This window comes from Meles meles, chromosome 10 (assembly GCF_922984935.1).
Source record: "Meles meles chromosome 10, mMelMel3.1 paternal haplotype, whole genome shotgun sequence".
Taxonomy (NCBI): domain Eukaryota; kingdom Metazoa; phylum Chordata; class Mammalia; order Carnivora; family Mustelidae; genus Meles; species Meles meles.
Window position 1 is genome coordinate 70,469,872 of NC_060075.1, and position 18,440 is coordinate 70,488,311.

Genomic DNA, 18,440 nt, shown 5'->3' on the forward strand with positions numbered 1-18,440 from the left:
CAACTCTCCCGCTGTCCCACCCCCATTGCTCCACCCTTCCCTCTCCCTGCCTTCCTTTACCCTCCCCCTTATCCCACCCTCATTGCTCCCCCTCACTCCCTTCCTCCCCCCACCCTCCCCACCACTCCACCTTCCTTCCCCCACCCTGTTCCTCTGATGTTGGTGGATGACGTTGAAATGATCAGGACACAGTTTGCACTTAACCACTAAATCTTTATTAATTGAATTTTTATTATAACATCAATACAATATTAGTAAATAGAGAGAAATACAGCAATAAAATGGGGGAAGGGTAGGGAGGTGGTAGGGGTAGGGAGAAAGGCAGGGATAGGTAGGAGGACCACTGACAGGGTTCTTATTCATCACTTTTCTGTAACTTCCATGAATATTTACCATCCTTCATTATCAATTTCATTCCAGCAAGTCAGAGTTTCTTATCTCCTCATCCTGTAACTCTCCAAAGGCTTTGCTCACAATCTGGAGCCCTGGACTTAATACCCAGGGCAAAGTTAAATTATTTATTCAATCACCTTTGAACTTTTCCCACTAGAGTTTTATCCATGTCCAATTTGCCCTAAATAGTTTGATCTCCCTGCAGTTCCCTCTGAGTTTATTTGAAATCAAGGGTAGCAATCATAGGGTAAAGGATCACAAGTAAGTACACGTGTCCACTTATAGAGTTATCTAATACATAATATCATGCTAACTTTTAAACTAACCCCACCCACTTAATTACTTAATAGTCCCTCCCACCCTAAAATACTTAAGATTATATATATCCCCTATTACTTAAACTGATTACATAAAGAAATAAAAACAATGCAATTTCCACAGACCAATTCCATCAATCACATTCTACAATCTGAAACAACAAAGAACTTTCAGTCCCACTAGATGTTCATTCTTTCGATGAAAACACAGCATGGTTCCCACCCAGCTCTTCGTCTTGGCAGGTGGTCCTTCATTTCTGCCCAGGTCTTTCCAGCAGAGTGTTCTCTGTTGCCAATCTTGGAACTGTAGCGGACATTCGACGTCTGTGGTGGATGACAGGCAGATCAATTCAGGAGCCCAAGAGGTACCTGCAAACTTAAACACAAATCCACACTGCACCATATAGATGTGCCCCTCTTTATTTTGTGCACCTGCAAGTTCCTTACGTCACCTCACATGATTGAATCAAACTAATTCTTCATGTTCCAGCATCGAGTACAAATACCTCATTGATCAAACTAAATTGACCCTTCAGAGATGTATGTAAACTTCCTCCATTTCAAGATCTTAGCACGACGCCTTCACTAGTTCTCTCCAGGTTTGCCTAACAACAGGAGCTCATACCTTCTTCCTTGATTTAATTAATACCAATAATTTGGGTCAAAAGTCAATCAAAGTTGCCAATTTGTTTCGAAAAGGTTGAATACTGACTTTAATAATTCTGATGTTTTGATATATGTCCTTTATGCTTTATTTTGCTCCCTTTCTAACTCCCTTAGAGATTTAATTTCTTTGCTCCTTCCTTTCTTATGAGTAAAGGCATTTTGTGGAAAAAATGTCAAAAAAAAGTTAAAGTACCCAATTAACATAATCAACAACAACAAAATAAATTCAGTGAAAGGAAACTTATTAAATTCCGATACTATAGAATAAATTTGAAATTACTTATCCTTAACACCTACATTTATAGATAGTATATATAGCAATAAAGCATAGAACACACTGCCAACAGTTTTTCACAAGCTTTACTAAACAGCCAAATGTGCGTCAGGGTCTTCATCCATGCGTCGCTGACCCACACCACCGTGCTTTCCCTGACTGCTGCTGTCGTTGGTGGACATCTCCAGACTCTGCTTGCAGTAATGGCAAATGTCCGTGTGCTCATGCCGGGGCCGCAGACAATGACCTATTTCTAGGCCCTCTGCAGCTTGAAGATCAAGTGACAACTGTAAATTTGACACAAAACAACTTGAATTCAAATGTATGGATGATGGGTTGATTTGAGGTAAACTGAAGTGACGCTTCAAAATAGTCCAGAAGCACAAACGCACCATTTTAAAGGTAATTACTCTAAAACACATGAGTGACTGACAAGCTTTCTGATTCCATTGAAGGAAAAAAAAGGGGGGGGGGGGCGGGGCGCGGGGATTGGGGAAGTCACTTAGAATTAAATAGCCAATTAGGTATCTTTTTTGAATTTGTAGATCTTTTTGTGTGATTTTTTTTTTAAAGGCCCAATTGATAAAATTGACGTCACATATGACATTAACCTAGCAGATTGAAGAACGGGATGAACTGTTACACCAATACTCCAGCTCTGAGGAGCCTCTCATTCACAGTGTTGTAAGAGAAGTTCACAGTAAAGAAAAATTTTATACTATGTTACTTATCAATTTTAATTAGTTTAACAATAAGAATGGGATAGTACTTTGTAATTCAATGGAAATAACTTCTGAAAGCAGTCACCACTTTAAAACACTGTTCAAAGACACTAGTAACCTACAGCTAAAACTTTTAAGTATTTTAAACATGCAAGAAAAAGGGTGGGGTATAATGAATGGGTGAAAGGTGATGTGGATGAAAAATGAAACTTCACCATTAGACTCCTCTTCATGATACGCAATTTGAAATCTATACCACGTTGTCTACTGCTCAAACTGTGTTTTGGCAATCGGATGCTGTGTACTGAAACACAAGCCCCTTGAAGGCCTGCCTCTTTCTCCTCCGTGCGTGGCAACAAAATGGAGTCTCAGCAACCAGGCAGGAAAGATGACACAAATCCTGCAGTAGGGATAATGGCAGCAGTAAAGAATTAAACAGAAAGAGAGATTAGACAGACAGTTCAAGGTAATAGCAAAAGACCAGGCTAAAGAAGTCAGGCAGTCCCAGGTTAGCACAAAGCATCCAGGAGACTAGAGGTCGTCTCTGGACTGAAGACAACGCTTGTGTTGTCTGTTGCTTTGAGTCATTTGAGTTGCTTTGAGGCCTTTCATTCATTGGCAGCTTCTTTTCATCTCCACCCTCTAGAGGGGACCCTTTTTCACTGTGTGAACTCTGATCCTTTAAAGTGAGGTTACCCATCAGGCTATCCTCTGGATTTAAAGTTCACTAAAGAAGTCCGTATCTTCAAGACAGTGTCCAGTGCCCCAAGTCCTCTTCTTCAAAGATAACCCTTGCAGGCATAGGAGTGTGGTCAGGGTGCTAAATTCATGTCCCCTCTCTAAGCATCCTAATGCTACAGTCTAGTGAGGGGACTGATGATGAAATGCCCAGATGTATATGGAGGCAGACGCATGGAGAGATGCTTCCAACACTTCAGGTGATCCTCTTCCAGCCAATTAAAAACACTCCTGAACTTTCTTCTGAAGAACCAGGACAAATTGGTAACAAACTCAGAGTCTCTTAAGAGTTGGGTATGGGACTGCAAGGTAGTCACGCCTCATAAACATCTAACATACCTGGAGCCACCAACAGTCTCTGGTTACCAGGTTTAACACTTTTGTGGAAGCCATTACTGGCATGATGATGGTAAGGTGTTGTGAGAAAGCCAGAGTTCTTGGGTACATGAGATTTGCACCAGGGTGTGAAGACACACTCTAAACATGCAAGAGTCCTTTCTGAGAGAGCGCTTCCTTCTGAGGCCTGAGGTGTTTCTGTTGCAAGGGTTTTGCCTGCTCCTGGGACAACCGGTCGAGTTGCTGCTCCTTGAGAATTAACGGAACCATGAATGCAGAGTTTGAAAATGGTGAAGTTTCTAAGGGTGCAGCAAAAAGATCACGGAAGCCGTTTTACACTGCACCAACAATTCTGGCTTCCTTAATAAGGTGTCGGTCCTCCAGTGATGTCAAGAGAGTACCGAGACTGCAAGAAAAGTCATGTCCTCCTCCTCCTCATCTCCCCCTCCATAAAGAAATCAGCATCTCCTGTGTTTGCATCAGCTTCTCTGTAAATGTTAAACGTGGGATCTGGCAGCCTGTTAATTAAGATGGTGACAGAAGTTTCAGCAGGTAAAACCCAGGCTTCTAGGATCCGCTGGGAAGTAAACTTGTCAGGAATTTTAGTTAAATTGGCAGTTAATGTGGAAAACTGAGAGATAAAACGTGTCGGCAAATATTCTGTTGCTCTCAGAAAATGATGGAGGTCTTTTAGTGCTTTTTTAGGATGTGTGCTAGTCCAGGGTGGCCCTGACCTTTCCGTAGCCATTTCAGAGAGGGCTGTGCCTCAGGTTGGCCTGAAGGTGCAGTAGCCGAGTTTAGCACACAGTCACTGATTGAGAAGCTGAGCAGGAGTAAATTTGAGGGTAGAGATCCTGAAGGACATGACAAGTGTCTACATGGTGCTGTAAGATGGCGGCGGCGGCGGCGGCGGCGGCGGCGGCGGCGGCTGCGGAGGCGGATACTGCGGTACCGGAGGCTGGCGGTACCAGTGTGGATTCCAGGTGATCATCACGGGGACATAGAGCGATCGTCCATGTCCATCTCGCCCCACTGGGTACCAGGCGAATCCTACTGGGTAGGTCGGGTACGTGGCGTATGTGGGGTACGTCTGGTATCCAGGTAGTTGAGGTACGTATTCAGTGTACGTTGCCAGGTGAGCCTGGTCATCCAAATTCGGAATAGAGAGTCGAGGATACTGATTCTGGATGGTGAAGTTGTTGGGAGCTCGGCAGTCGTAGGAGACTTGCAGTTTCCACCCCCTCTTCACCTGCAGAACTTGGGCTCCATTCGGGGCGATTGTCGGAGTAATCAACCCGTCTTTCACGTTTCTGGCCACAAAATCTCGCAGGGCTGCCATTTCGGGTTCGGACAGTGAGTACACGTGTCCGCTGGGAATACTGTGCGCTCCAGGTATCATTTCGATGGTAGGGTCAACCAGGCGGTGATCCGGGTAGACGTTTTCGTCCACTGGAGTGTACACATTCTGGACGTAGTAATACCTCACTGGCTGGTAAACTCTGTATCCATCCACTGGGTAGTAAAACGACGGCTGTGCCGGTGGTGGGAGCGACGGAGGTATTGGGGAATACATCCGGCAGTGGTATCGGCAATATTCAGAATCAAAGACGATCGATCGGGTGCTCCATGTGATGTTGGGATCGTGTGTGCTCAGCCAGCGCACCCCGAGGACGACGGGGAAGAACGGAGACTGAGTCACATCGAATGAGAGCACCTCGCGGTGATCTCCCAGGTCGACTATCAGGTCGTGCGTTTCATGGACAACTGGGCCCGATGCTATGGGACGTCCATCAATCGCTTCTACCAGTATCGGCCAGTCCTTGACCCTCAGAGGAATTCCGTTTTGGGCAACATATTCGTGATCGATGAAGTTGCCAGAAGCACCAGAATCGATCATGGCTCGGACGAACAGGGTGTGTCTGCCCGGGAGATGAATCTGGAGCATCACTTGCAAGTGTGGAGATGAAGCATCATCTTGTGGGGACCTTATTAATTCTGGCCCGGTCGCTGAAGGTCCCTCTACAGCGGGGCCGGGGAGTTTCCCGCCGGCGAAGCCTTTGAGGCCTTGGCAGGACAGTTGTCGGCGTAGTGACCTCCGTTTCCGCAGTAGAGGCAGAGGTTCAGCTTTCTGCGTCTTTCTTTTTCCTCCTGGGTCAGGCGCATGCGGGCTCCGCCCACGGGCTCGGTGGGATCTACCTGGTGGTGGCTCGTGATGTGCGGCAACACCAGTGCGCGCGGCGGGGAGCGCGGCTTGCGAGCAGCCGCCGCTCTGGCCAGCCTTCTCTCGATGTGGATGCACTGGCCTATCAGCGCTGACAGCGACTTGGCCACTTCGAGGCGGGACAGCTCTGCCTGAATGTGGTCGCTGAGGCCCTCGTGGTATTGGTCGATCAGGGCGGGCTCGTTCCAATCCAGGTCCTGCGCAATCATCTGGAAGGCGTTGGAGTAGTCGATGACGGACCCCATGCCCTGGCGCAGACGTCTGATCTTGCGTTTGGCGGCCTCTCGCCTCTGGGGGTCTTCGAAGACGTGCTTCATTTCGGTCATGAAGGCTGGGTAGTTGTGCATCAGGTAGTGGGAGCGCTCCAGCTTCGCGGAGGCCCAGCGGGCGGCGCGGCCGGTCATCATGCTGGTCACGAAGCAGACGCGGACACGGTCGACTGAGAAATCTCTGGTGCTTTTCTCCATGAAGAGCTGGCACTGGGCCATGAAAGGAACCAGCATGTCTGGGTTGCCGTCGAACTTCTCGGGAAGGTCATCTGGGCACTCTTCCTCTAGGGGAGTGGGTGGGGCAGCCGCCGCCGCAGCACCGCGGAGCTCGAGGTCATCCTCCTCATCCTGAGTGGGGGGCTCCACTTGCTCACGGAGGGAGGTGTTCTCCTCTGTGAGCTTCTGCACCTGGTTCTGCAGGTTGTTGTTCTCTTCGGACTGCTTCATGACCTTCTCTCGGAGGTTGTTGATCTCTTCAGAGAGATCGTCCCGCCTTCGTTCGGCCAGGTTGGGGATGTACTGGCCCCTTTGGGCGCTGCGTGAGGAGGAAGAAGAGGAAGAGGAGGAGGAGCAAGAGGAAGAGGAGGAGGAGGGGCCGTTGGGGGGAGGAGGAGGAGGAGGAGGTGGGCAGTCGGGCCCCAGGGTGAGAGCTGGAGTGGGAGGAGACCTCCCAGATGTAGCTTCGCTCCTGTGGGGATGGAGGCCCGGATCCTGGCCTCCTCTTCCACCCTTTCTTCTTTTTGTTTTCAAAAGCTTTTTGTTTCTGTAAACAAAGATAAAAGTATACATTTAACATACACATTCAAAGCAGCACATTTCAAAAAACGCTTTAGCATTTTAAAGTAGCCACTAAAATACTTTAAATACATGAGTATTTAAAGTATGCCCTAAAATACTTTAAATACATGAGTATTTAAAGTATGCCCTAAAATACTTTAAATACATGAGTATTTAAAGTATCCCCTAAAATACTTTAAATACATGAGTATTTAAAGTATCTCTTTGTTCTGCTTGCTTACATTAATAATTAATAAACAAACACAAAGCTTGCAAAAGGGAGAAAGAAGTTAATCAATTAAGACAATAGATAACAAAAAGCACCCTACTTTTTCATGTCCAAATGACCTTTTCCTCCTTAAATGTCACCTGTTTATTATGTATTCAACAATACATAACTATATCAATAGCAAGTTTACCTTCCCTAACTATAAAAGAATGCTGAGACATTCTAAACAACAGTTTTGTATCAAGAGAGCACAGCAAGAAACTTTCAAGTCAAAGATGGAGACCAAATAAAAACACGCAAGTAAAGCCAGAAGGATAACTGTTATTAGACAAGTTACCTGAAAAATAGCTAATATTCCAGCCAAGAGGAAACCAAAAAAAGGGTGGGGGGATTAGAATCACAATGCCTATATTCATCAATATAGACACTACCTCCAAGGAGGTTGTCAAATCATTATCAACATTAACAACTGTCACAGAGCCCACAGGATTGTCTAAATCCAACCATAATCTAACCATAATCTGATTTCCCAAAGAGAATCCCCTATGGGACAGAAGTGGCACTGAGCAGTTTCCCTCCTTATTATGCAGTCAATTCACAAATATCAATTGATGCCCCCCAGGAAGAGCTGGGCTATAAAATGGGATGTTCTAAGAGGCCCAATAACAGTACACCTCAAATTTATAATACAGATTTAATTAAATAATGTAAGTAAAGCACTGAATATTCAACAACTGTTAGCTAATATTAATAAAGTTATCAATAAGGAAGGTAACTTTCTGTGTAAAGAGGCTAAAATTAAAACAGGGAGGGGCTGCAATTATGGCAACCCAGCCATGCATTTCCCACCTAAAGACCTTAATTTATTTTGGATAACCTGTTGGCCAAACCAAGGGCCTCATTTGATTTGCAGGTCATCAGTTTGCAACTTCTGGTTTTTAAACAAGTTTTTGTTAGCACAGTCCCACTCAAAAGTTTGTAATTTAGAGCAGCGCAGTGCTATACCCCTTCCTAGGTGGTGAGTCGCTATATGGGGGAGTTGAGGGGAGTTTAGGGGATTGGGGATTAAAGGTCTTAATTATAGGTATGGGGACAATAAATCACATACAATAAATCATACAACAGTGCCTAGGTACTTCTTAAAAAGAGGGTTAAATGCATTTATAGTAACTTTTTTTTAACTTTTCAATAATTTTTAAATGAGCATTAAATTCTCATATTTGGAAAACTTTAAGAAAGTGCTCAAAAGTTTAAAAACATAACTTAGGAAGCAGGCAGACTGCTTTTTCACCAAATTTTAACTTGGCAGTCCTGGCCGCCTATTCCTCTCTGACCCATCAAGGCAAAATGGGGACACTAAATTAATTATATTAATTAAAAATCACAAAGGTAAACGTGTTATTCAAAGAAGTTAGGTGAAAAATACCTAATATTTCAATCAGTAGGATATAAGGGGGGAAAAAAGGTAATGGTAATCAAACATGATGACTGTACACTTCAGCCTTGTCTCTAGCTAAAGGGAAATACCCCTTTCTCCTCCTTCCTTGAAACCCCTCATAATCTTTTAGGGCCTTCCCCTGCACCCCCACTTCCCTCACCCCCAACCACTTTATGCTCTGCACTGTCCTTGGAGTGGCTATACAGCAAGCAGAGTCTTTAAGGGAAAGAATTACTGTGCCATTTTAATAGTTTTAATTGGCATTCGAGATAAAATATTCTAAATAGTCTGAAAGTTTAGAAAATAAATCATGACTTTTGACACAGTTTCATTTCTAACCTCTTAAAGATAACTGTATTAGTGACACTCAAAAGGTCACAAAATAGTGACAAAATAGTCACAAAATAAATAAATTTTTATTTATCAAAACGTTTTATTTTTATTTAATGTTTATTTAATAAAATTACTTAATAAAAATTTTATTTAAGAAACATCCCATTTATTAAAAGTTTTAATGTCCCATTAAAAACAACTAATAAGCATAAGTCAGGTGACTCAGGTGCCACTTTGTCATCTAGACATTAATAGTTTGAAAACTTAGAGAGAAGACTTCTGGAAAGGCATTCAGAGCATGGCCTGGGGCTGCCTGACCCAGGTCATGAAAGTTAACAACCTACATGTCAATCACAGTCACTGGGGTGTGCTTTATTGAGGCCCAAGTCTGAAGGTTTTAACATCTGCAAAACACAATAATAGGACAGGTATAACAACATGTTCAGAAATCAGCAAACCATCATTGTATTGTTTAGGGAAACAGAAGATCAATAAGTGTTTAAAATTCAAATGCTTTTGGTAGACAGGAAGATAACATAAAAGTGAGAAGAAACTGGAGTTAAGACAATAAGAAGGGGGCTGTGACTATGTAATTTGGGGATGCATGCCCCCTCCCAAAGACACTGAATTCTTTAACAAATTTTTAATTCAGTGCTGGTAAAATTAAGGACCTTATCTGACCTGCAAGTTCACCAGTTTGAGACCCCTGACCTTTACCAAGATCAGGCATCAGGTACCCACCCATGGGATTTTAAATTTTGGGATGGGACTCCAAGTCCTAAAGGAGATAACTGCCCAGAGAAGAATAGTTTAATCTTTAAAAATGGTAGGATAGTGGGCAGGCAGGTTAACATTCAGTGTAAATAAAGTTTTAAAATATTTAAATAGTAACTAAAGCACCAGTTAACTTGGAAACAGGAGCAGTGTGACTTTATTTGAATTACAGAACTCTGGCTCCTTCAACACCCCCTTACTAGGGGCTGGACTGCAGAGGTGAGGTCAAGAGGCCCCATTCCTAAAACCTGAAAGGATGCACAGCATAGAGCCAAGCCCAGGGACAGATGTCACCTTTACACATGGAAAAAAAAATTCAGTGTTAATCTATATAGGAATTAAATACATTTGATTAATCTTTGACTCTTCATGATTACTTCTAAAAACTTCTATTCCCCAAACACACCAAAGAGTAACAGTAGCCAAAAACCATTGCACATTAAATATCTCATTAGAAAATGACACTTCATTAATCAACTCTTAATTGCCTTACATTTTCAAATGTCCCAATTTCTTTTTTAGTACCTTGTTATTTGTGAAATGCAAATTATATTAATATGCACATTTTTACCATTGTTTTGAACTTTAAAAGAATGCAAAAGAAGATAACAAATTTCCAAAGGGGGTGGGGGGTAGGGTAGCAAGGTGGGCCTGGGGAGTAATTGAAAGCTGTAATTACTCTAAATATAAATATGTAAAATATATAAATTATATACTTGTTGGGGGGAGATGACAGATATTTGGGAGTTAAAGTCCTGGCTCATGGCTTATAATATAGGAAGCCAGGTTTTAAAATTTCTTCCTTTAGTTAGAAACATAAATGTGGTATATCTGACTGGAGGTAAGGCATCAATTTGTTTTATATGCATGTTTTATAATGCCAGCTAAAACCCTCCAATCTATATTTTGTAATGTTGATGTTACATTATACAAATTTTAAATATGACAATTATGTACCACCATTAAGTATTCCATTCACCCTAAATTTAAATAATTAGCTTTGGCTTTTCATTTTTAAAAAGCTAATTATTTTGAATATCTTAAATATAGTTTTGTATTATAATTACAGCTTACATTACTGGAGTTTAAAAATGCACTTTTTTTTTTTCATCCTGTTAAGTGTGAGAGATAAGGCAAGCAAGCAATACCTGGGACATTCCAGGACAACAACCACCATAGAAAACAAACCAGAAAACCCCTGCAGACTCCAAAGGCGGCACTGAATAAGCCAATCCCCTCTGGTCATTTAACATATATTTAATGAATGCCTACCATGTGCCAGGCACAATCAATAAATATGTAGGCAAGTTAGCCAGGGCTAATCCCCTAGAGTTCCAAAGGAAAAAAAAAGAACCCCAGCTTCACAGGTACACAGATAAACACCTCATCCTTGCCTCAAGACCAAGCCAACAGTACCAATAAACCACTAAAACTCCTATGAAGCACAGTTCAAAAGATGTTCCTTATTTTCTGTCCACCAAAGAATCTGATTTTAGTAAGCCACCACAAATGTCCATTAGTGTCTCTAAAAACCCTTAAATGTGAAAATATTTAAAACAATTTAATTTCATTTGTAGTAAAAACATTTAGCTGGATTGCCCTTAGGGACACCAGTCATGTCTGCTCAGAAGCACTTTTCATAACCCACTATCAGGAGTTTAAATTGTGGAATTATATTATTTAATACACAAAGCACTTGTAAAAAATGCTTATAAATCCCAGGTATAATTAGCATTGTTGCTAATTGTTTTTATTTATTATTCTTATATTTATTAGACACTAATGGATAAAAAGCAAAATCCGCGCCGCCAAGAAACCGCAGGAGGGAGGGGCTGTGCAGCCAGGCTCAGGCAGTGAAAGCAGTGAAGGCGCGCAGGCGCAGAGGATGTGGGCTTGTAGGGAGGGGCTGGGGGCTCACACTGCGCACGCGCAGGAAGGCTCTGGGAGGCGGGGCCATAGGCCCCCTCAGAAGAGACGGGCTCAGGGAGGGGCCAAGCTTTGGAGAGGCGGTGTCTCGGCAAGCCACCTCAGAGGAAGTGGGCCTAGGGAGGGGCGCTTTATGGAGGTATCGCCTCAGAGGAGGCGGGCTCAGGAGGAGGTGGGGGTTCTGAGGGGACCCACCTCAGAGGAGGAGGGCTAAGGGAGAGGCGGGGTCTGGAAGAGCAGCCTCAGAGGAGGCAGGCTCAGGGAGAGGCGGGGCCTGAGGGAGCGGCCTCAGAGGAGGCGGGTCCAAGGAGGCGGGGTTTGGGGGAGCGGCCTCAGTGGAGGCGGGCTCAGAGAGAGGCAGGGTTTAGGGGAACCGCCTCAGAGGAGGCGGGCTCAAGGAGAGGTGGGGTTTGGGGGGAGCGGCCTCAGAGGAGGCGGGCTCAGGGAGAGGCGGGGTCTGAGGGGACTGCCTCAGAGGAGGCGGGCTCAGGGAGAGGTGGGGTCTGTGGGAGCCACCACAGAGGAGGGGGCTCAGGGAAAGGCGGGGCTGGGGAGAAAGTGTCTAGAAGGCGCGCTCTAGGAAGGCGCGCTGCAGAGGAGGCGCGCTCTGAGTAGGCGCTGGGCGGCGCTAAGCACGCTCCGAGTGGATACTGCAGAGAAGGCGCGCTAGAATGGGCGGGGCAGGTCTGAGACTGGCTGTTTGCCTCTCCTAGGAACCCCCTCCCCAAACCCCTCCCACCAGCCTCCCCAGCCAGATTCATTTCATGCAACAGCGCAATCACCCCCAGATCCAACTCCCCCCCCAAACTAAGCAAACCAACAGTTTCCACAAACTGTTGCTGGACGCCAATTCGCGCCACCTTTACAACTACACCACCACTTCGATCCAGCGCAACTAGGCAAGGCAGCCCGCTCTGCCACCACCAAAAGATTCCCTTTTGCACTCAAGTCAGCGCCCCTCCACTCCACAGCTATAGCAGGAATGGTGTGGGCAGAATGTTAAACACTAATTTTTGCCCGGGGCTCCATTTTGTCTAACAGCACCATCATGCAGACAACCGTCCTGCAGAAAAACATAGTGGGAGCCATTCCAAAAGGTGTGTTAGAGACAAAGGGTGGGGTCCCCCACTAAGAAGACAGGGTAATTTTACTCTGCAGCTCTTGCCCCTTTACAGCTGGTTTCTTTGTAGCGCAACAGTGCGGCTTGTATACCTCTGCAGCTGTTATTACTTTGTAGCGCGTTTTAGGTGTAAATTCTCTGCAGCTCCTGTACCTCTGCAGTTCCTGTGCCTTGGAGCACAATGAAGCGCTGTTGTAGTGCTAAGTGGTATCATTCTTGTAGCGCTCATCTGCTGCAGCTCAGGTTTTGTAGCGCATTTAAAGCGCAAATCAGTCATCAGTCTGCAGCTCATATACTGCTGCAGTTCATAATGGTTTGTAGCGCATTGAAGCGCCCATCAGTTTGTAGCGCAATTGAAGCGCCCGTGCATCTATAGCGCATTTGACGCGCTTATCAGTTTGTAGCGCATTGAAGCACCCATCAGTTTGTAGCGCTATTGAAGCGCCCGTCCATCAATAGCGCATTTGAAGCGCTTATCTGTTTATAGCGCATCGAAGCGCCAATTAGTTTGTAGCGCCTATCACTATGTAGCGCTTTTGAAGAGCAAATTGCAGATTGGTCTGTAGCTCATGTCCGTCTGCAGCTCATGTCTGTCCGCAGCTCATGTCTGTCTACAGCCCTTATCTGGACTTGAGTCCTGGAAATCAGAGCCCTGAAGGCTTGGTTTCTCCACTCTGTTTTGGGGTACTGCCAGTGAAGGCGTGACAAGATTTGCGTGGAGACATCCAGGGGCACTACTCCATCTCCCGCAGCTCCCGAAAAGGACAGGGAAGGAATGTGATCTTAATAAAAGAAACATCCTCACCGCATACTCACCACGCGAGGACTCCTCTGCGAAGACAGGAGGACGGGGTCCCACACCTGCGCCAGGCGTGGGTTCCGCTGGGTGCTCTGCAGCCCGGAGTGGCTCCGGACGCGAGCCCGCTCAGCGGACCTTTCTCGAGGCTCGGTGGACCCTCTTCGCTGTTCTCCCCAGGTCGCAGTCAGGTTTCTTCGACACACACCAACCGAAGTTGAAGCGCGTGTACCGGGAGCGCCGACTGGGAGCCTTATATAGGCTGAACAGAGGAGGGGGGCGCCAAATCCCAGCGTGCTCCGCGGGCTAGGGGGGCGGAGGGGAGCGGGGGCGGAGGGGGGATGGGGGATGGGGGTGGGGGCGATGGCCACGCTACACTGGCCCGCCGCTAGAGGGAGTACGGGATTAAGGAGGGGGTGCAGGATGCTGATGCTGAACTGGCCAAGCTGGGAGGAAAGAAGAAAGGGAGGGGAGGGGAGAATCGAGGACAGCCGGCCTAGCCAGGCCAAGAATGCAATTACCCTGGTGGTGGGAGCTGGGAGACCCTTGTGCTTGGACGGGACAGGGTCGGGGGACGCGCAGGATGAGCCCCGCGACCACTGGCACCTTCTTGCTGACAGGTTAGTGGCCCGCGCGCGACGGGAGGTCCTGGGGCCAACAGGCCGCCGCCTCCCCATCCCCCGCCCGGGTTTTGGGTATCTGGGTGCATTCTCTGGGTGTCAGGCCCTCTTGCTGCCCCTGTCCCCACTACACCCCTCCTCCAGGACACCCCGTACCCCAATTTTCGGACCCTGTGAGTCCCTTTTCAGGCTTGACCCCTGGCCTTTTCTTTTTCTCTGCGCCTCCGCGGGCCCCTCCCTGCCCAGAGCGCGCAGAAATTCCATCTCCAATTTCCATTCCTACCCGCACCCCCCAATTCCCAGCCCTGGTGGTGGACCTCTCCCCATCCCTGCAGCAAAGACTTGGGGGTTGTCGCCCATTTTTCTGGGGGTCGTTACCACACGAATAGGGCACTGCGGCCCGGAGACAAGCCATAGGAAATGGGTGTCAAGCTCCGTCCCTTTCCACGCAAACACATCCTTTTCTTTGCTTTCCTTGAATCCGATCGGGAGAGAAAACAAAAATGTGCGTTTGAAACACTTAATTCCTCCTCTTCCTAAGAGCATTTCTCGGCGGCGAAGATCTCGTTTTTCTTAGGGTTTATGGAGCGGGGAAGCAGAATCGTGAAATGCTGGGAGCTAAACACGGCGTTCAGGTCAGGGTTAACCCCGGCTTGGGGCCAGAGTCGCTGCAAACAACACCGTTTGCCCCACCAAGTGCACTATTTTGAAAAGCTAAAACAATTAAAAACAGCTGTGGGTGCCTCCAGTGTGCTTGGAGGCTCCGGAGGCTCCCAGCTATGGCCTTTTGGTGGTGATTACAAGGTTTACACAGAGACCTAGTTCTCCCTGCAACGTTACATTTTTCTAAATCTTGTAGAGAGAATGAATACGTTTAGTCACGGTAACCGCATGTTTAATCCTTTCAAGCGTGTTGCCGAGATTCGGCCACAAATGTTTGTGTGTATTTATGCATATAAACATACATATTTTACCTTAGATAAAATTGCAGAGAGTTACAAGCCTTTAAAATACTGACGAAGAAAGATGCTTAAAAAAAAAAAAAAGCCATAACGAGGGGTTCCATTTAAATGCCTCAAAGTGTTAGGTTCTGAGAAAAAGGACAATTTGTTGATGATCTTAGAAAAAGAAGTTTAGTTAAAAGGGAAAACCAATTGTTTACAGCTGAGTGAGGTTCCTGAAATACGGATGAGACACATTTGTATTCGAAGGCTAAAACTGAGCATATTTTAGTAACATTGCTACAGATTATACGTATGGGAGAATTAAGAATTTGGCCCATTGTAGATGACAGGGTGTCAGGGATTGCACGTGAAGCTGGCTTTTCTAGGAATAAACAAAACTGGAGCACATTTACTGAGATTTTACTTTTTATCAGAAATGAGATGTTGACCATCAGATATATGAAAGAGTGAATGAAGATTTCCAACAATGAAAGATATTTTTCTAGGAAGTTGGGGTGAGCACAACTATACTTTCTAGAAGTGCCTTTTACTCTTAAGATATTCATCCTTTCCTGCAGGTTAAAATAATTTTAGGATTCTTATGTTTGCCAGAGTACCATTCTCATGACCACCAAACTGTCAACCCCTTAGACTTTTTTTCTAGTCCAGAAAAGTTACTTCACCTAATTGTTAACTGATAGATATTCTTTTTCTAAAAAGTGAGAGTAAAAACCAGTATAGATGGTAGGGAAAAGGAAGGTTTAAAAATCTATCCCAAGACACTTAAAGTTTGAACCACTTTGAACCAATTTAAATTTTTTATTTCAAAATGTTAACCAGATTTTTTTATATAAAAACAGCTTTAGTATTATTTTTATCATACTGAATTCCTACTCACTATACAAAATTCAGGAGAAAAGAACTCCAGAAAACTGGGGAAAAAGCAAGAAAATCAAGATCACCTGTAACCCCTTCATCCTGAGTTAACCTCCGTAAACATTATAGAGTTTACTTTTTCAGACTTTCTTTATGCATGCTTATGTATAAAAATAATATATATTCTTTGTAGAGCTGCATATGTATGATTTTTAAAAATTAAAAATGAGATTAAATTAATTTTTCAAATTAATTTTTTTCCAAAGAGAGCTGTCAAATAACATTATATTTGCCCAGGTTTTTTTAAAAAAGGAAATAATATTAATTACTTTTTCTAATTAAAATTTTAAATGAACAACATTGGTACATAAATATTTAAAACTAGAGAACTGAGTATTTCCCCTGACTTCACTATTCTAACATACACAGTTATCATTTTGGTGTATTTTCTTGTGTTTTTATTTCTCAACATATAAAATAATTTTTACTTTGCTTAAAAACAGAATTTTCTAAGAAAAAAACAATATCGATAGGTAAGTGATGATGATAAAACTTTTAAAATCTGAAACAACAAGACAATATTAAAAACAAACACAAAAATCAGCTGTGATAGGCAAATACTTTAGATAATATTTGTGTTAGGTAACAAAACAACATTAACTATCCCCCCATTAAGAGACAAGAATTTTTAACACTTTTTTTGACATTTAGTATCCTAAGTGAATTTTGAATTTTCTCAGATATTTCCAAGTGTTGACTGTTTCTTACCCATTTTGCATAAGATTACATGTAAAGCAAAGAAGGGTGTTAATAAGCATATTTATTTTATCAGATAATAACTGGGCATTGTATTTAGACAGTTGAAAACATTTTTATGAGCATTTGCTGTGGATCTATGAAGCTGTTGATTTACCACCTGTATTTAACTTCTTACGTAGTGGGAAAAGTGTATTTTAAAACAAAGTAGAATTTTCCCTTGTCAAGTAGTAACTAGACTTTCTACTTGGACTTTTACCTATTTTATGACAATTTGCCATGTTAACTGTGATACTCTTGACTTACCTCAGGTATTCAGCCTAATTTCTAGGGTGGTAGGAAAATCGTATTTCAAAACAAAGTGGAATTTTCACTTGTCAAATGATAGCTAGACTTTCTAGTTGGACATTTAATCTCTTTTAAATGAAAATTTGCTATGGACCTATGAACCTGCTGATTTACTACATGCATTTGGCTTAACTTTTAGCTTGGTAGGGAAAATTCATTTCTAAGCAAAGTAACGTTTTCAGTTGTCAGTATTAGCTAGACTTAGTATTTGGTTATTTTATCACTATTATAAAAGTTGCCATCAATCTAAAAGCTGTTGCTTTACCTGGTGTATTTAGCTTAGCTTCTAGGACAATGGACAAATTGTATTTCTAAGCAAATTGGAATTTTCACTAGTCTTTCTCTCAGTCATTAAAAATAGCGAGAGACAGGACCAGAGAGAACTAGTGAGAGACCTCAAAGAGATAAAGACAACATGTATTTCAGATTCTAACACGGGTTTCCTACTGATGAAAACCATGCTCTAAACAAAATGCTGAATCAGTGAAGAAACCCTGACATGTTAAAAAAACTCTCCATCAAATTTCAGATTGTTTGAGGATTCTAATAAGGGCAGGATTTATAGATCCTATTTTCTCCCAAATAGCCAGCCACTTTGTTTCTTTTTCTCTTTTACTAACTGTAGCACACACTCTTTCTGATTCCTTTTCTTGAACCTTACCCTTGCCTCAGCTCTAAACATCAAAGTACAAATCCTATTGCTGATCTTATTTCCTGCTCTTATTGCAAAATAAGGATTCCAGGTGAATAGATGATATGAGTATATGTGTCCGCTAGAAATTCTCGAGATGGAGCTGTGGTTTAGTCCAAAGCTTCATAGAACTGTTAACATGGTGGCTTTTTTTTCCCCCTTTTCATCCTTTTGAACTTCTCCAGCAGAGACAGAGAGACAGACATAACAGACATATAGACAGACAGTGATGAACAGACTCTCTTTCACACACACACACACACTCAAGCTTTTTCTAAACTTCAGAATACTATTCTCCGGTCTGCTGTCTTCCTGATTTCCAGAAATGTTAGCCAAAAACAGGAATGCAAAATTCAAAAAAAGAAGCTGGTGTTCCTAAGGATCAACAAGTCTTTTTAAATGAACATTTTTTGATCGGGATTTTTGGTTAGTACGATCAGATGGAGTCTCAATGCTCTTAAAGCTGTTTAATATGATCTGCCTCCAAACAACGTTCTCTCTAAGAGAATTCCTAGTGTCTTCAATTTTTTTAAACAATGTAACTATAGTAAAGACAGTATTGAATAAAAAACAATCTCCACAGTCTGACGCTAGAACAGACATTTCCATTGATGCTCCTTTCTTTCTAGTCTTTGTTCTGTGTGCATATGTATTTTTCAAAGACTATTATTTTAATATGTGTAGTTTTGTACAATTTGTTTTGAAACATAAATACATCTTGCTTTCAGCAAAGCATTTGTTAAGGCTTTAGATGCTCTTATGTGAGATGGTATGTAGACTAGCTGGATTGCTTTGTGAATATGAGGTAGGCTAAGCTAAGCACCCACCAGGTGTGTGGGTTACTGGGTTGGGGTCCAAGAGTGGTCCCTGGGGAAA

The 18,440-nt window shown here is 43.6% G+C and overlaps 2 protein-coding genes across 8 annotated transcripts in view; one reads left to right on the plus strand and one right to left on the minus strand.

The window, feature by feature from the left end:
- Window positions 1-542: 542 nt before the first annotated feature.
- PEG10 (paternally expressed 10) lies at window positions 543-13,542 on the minus strand. The gene is given in 3 exon segments (XM_046021277.1): window positions 543-5,492; window positions 5,495-6,699; window positions 13,339-13,542. Coding segments are annotated over 3 exon segments (2,382 nt in total). The 5' UTR covers window positions 13,344-13,542; the 3' UTR covers window positions 543-4,320.
- A 227-nt stretch (window positions 13,543-13,769) lies between these two features.
- Window positions 13,770-18,440, plus strand: part of SGCE (sarcoglycan epsilon) — a 66,960-nt gene continuing 62,289 nt past the window's right edge. For 5 of the 7 annotated variants that reach the window (XM_046021450.1, XM_046021451.1, XM_046021454.1 and 2 more), the window contains exon 1: window positions 13,770-13,949. In XM_046021450.1, the coding sequence (XP_045877406.1) occupies window positions 13,841-13,949 (109 nt within the window). In that variant the 5' untranslated portion in view covers window positions 13,770-13,840. The remainder of the gene's footprint in view (window positions 13,950-18,440) is intronic. The other 2 variants (XM_046021452.1, XM_046021453.1) reach the window with 1 other exon arrangement.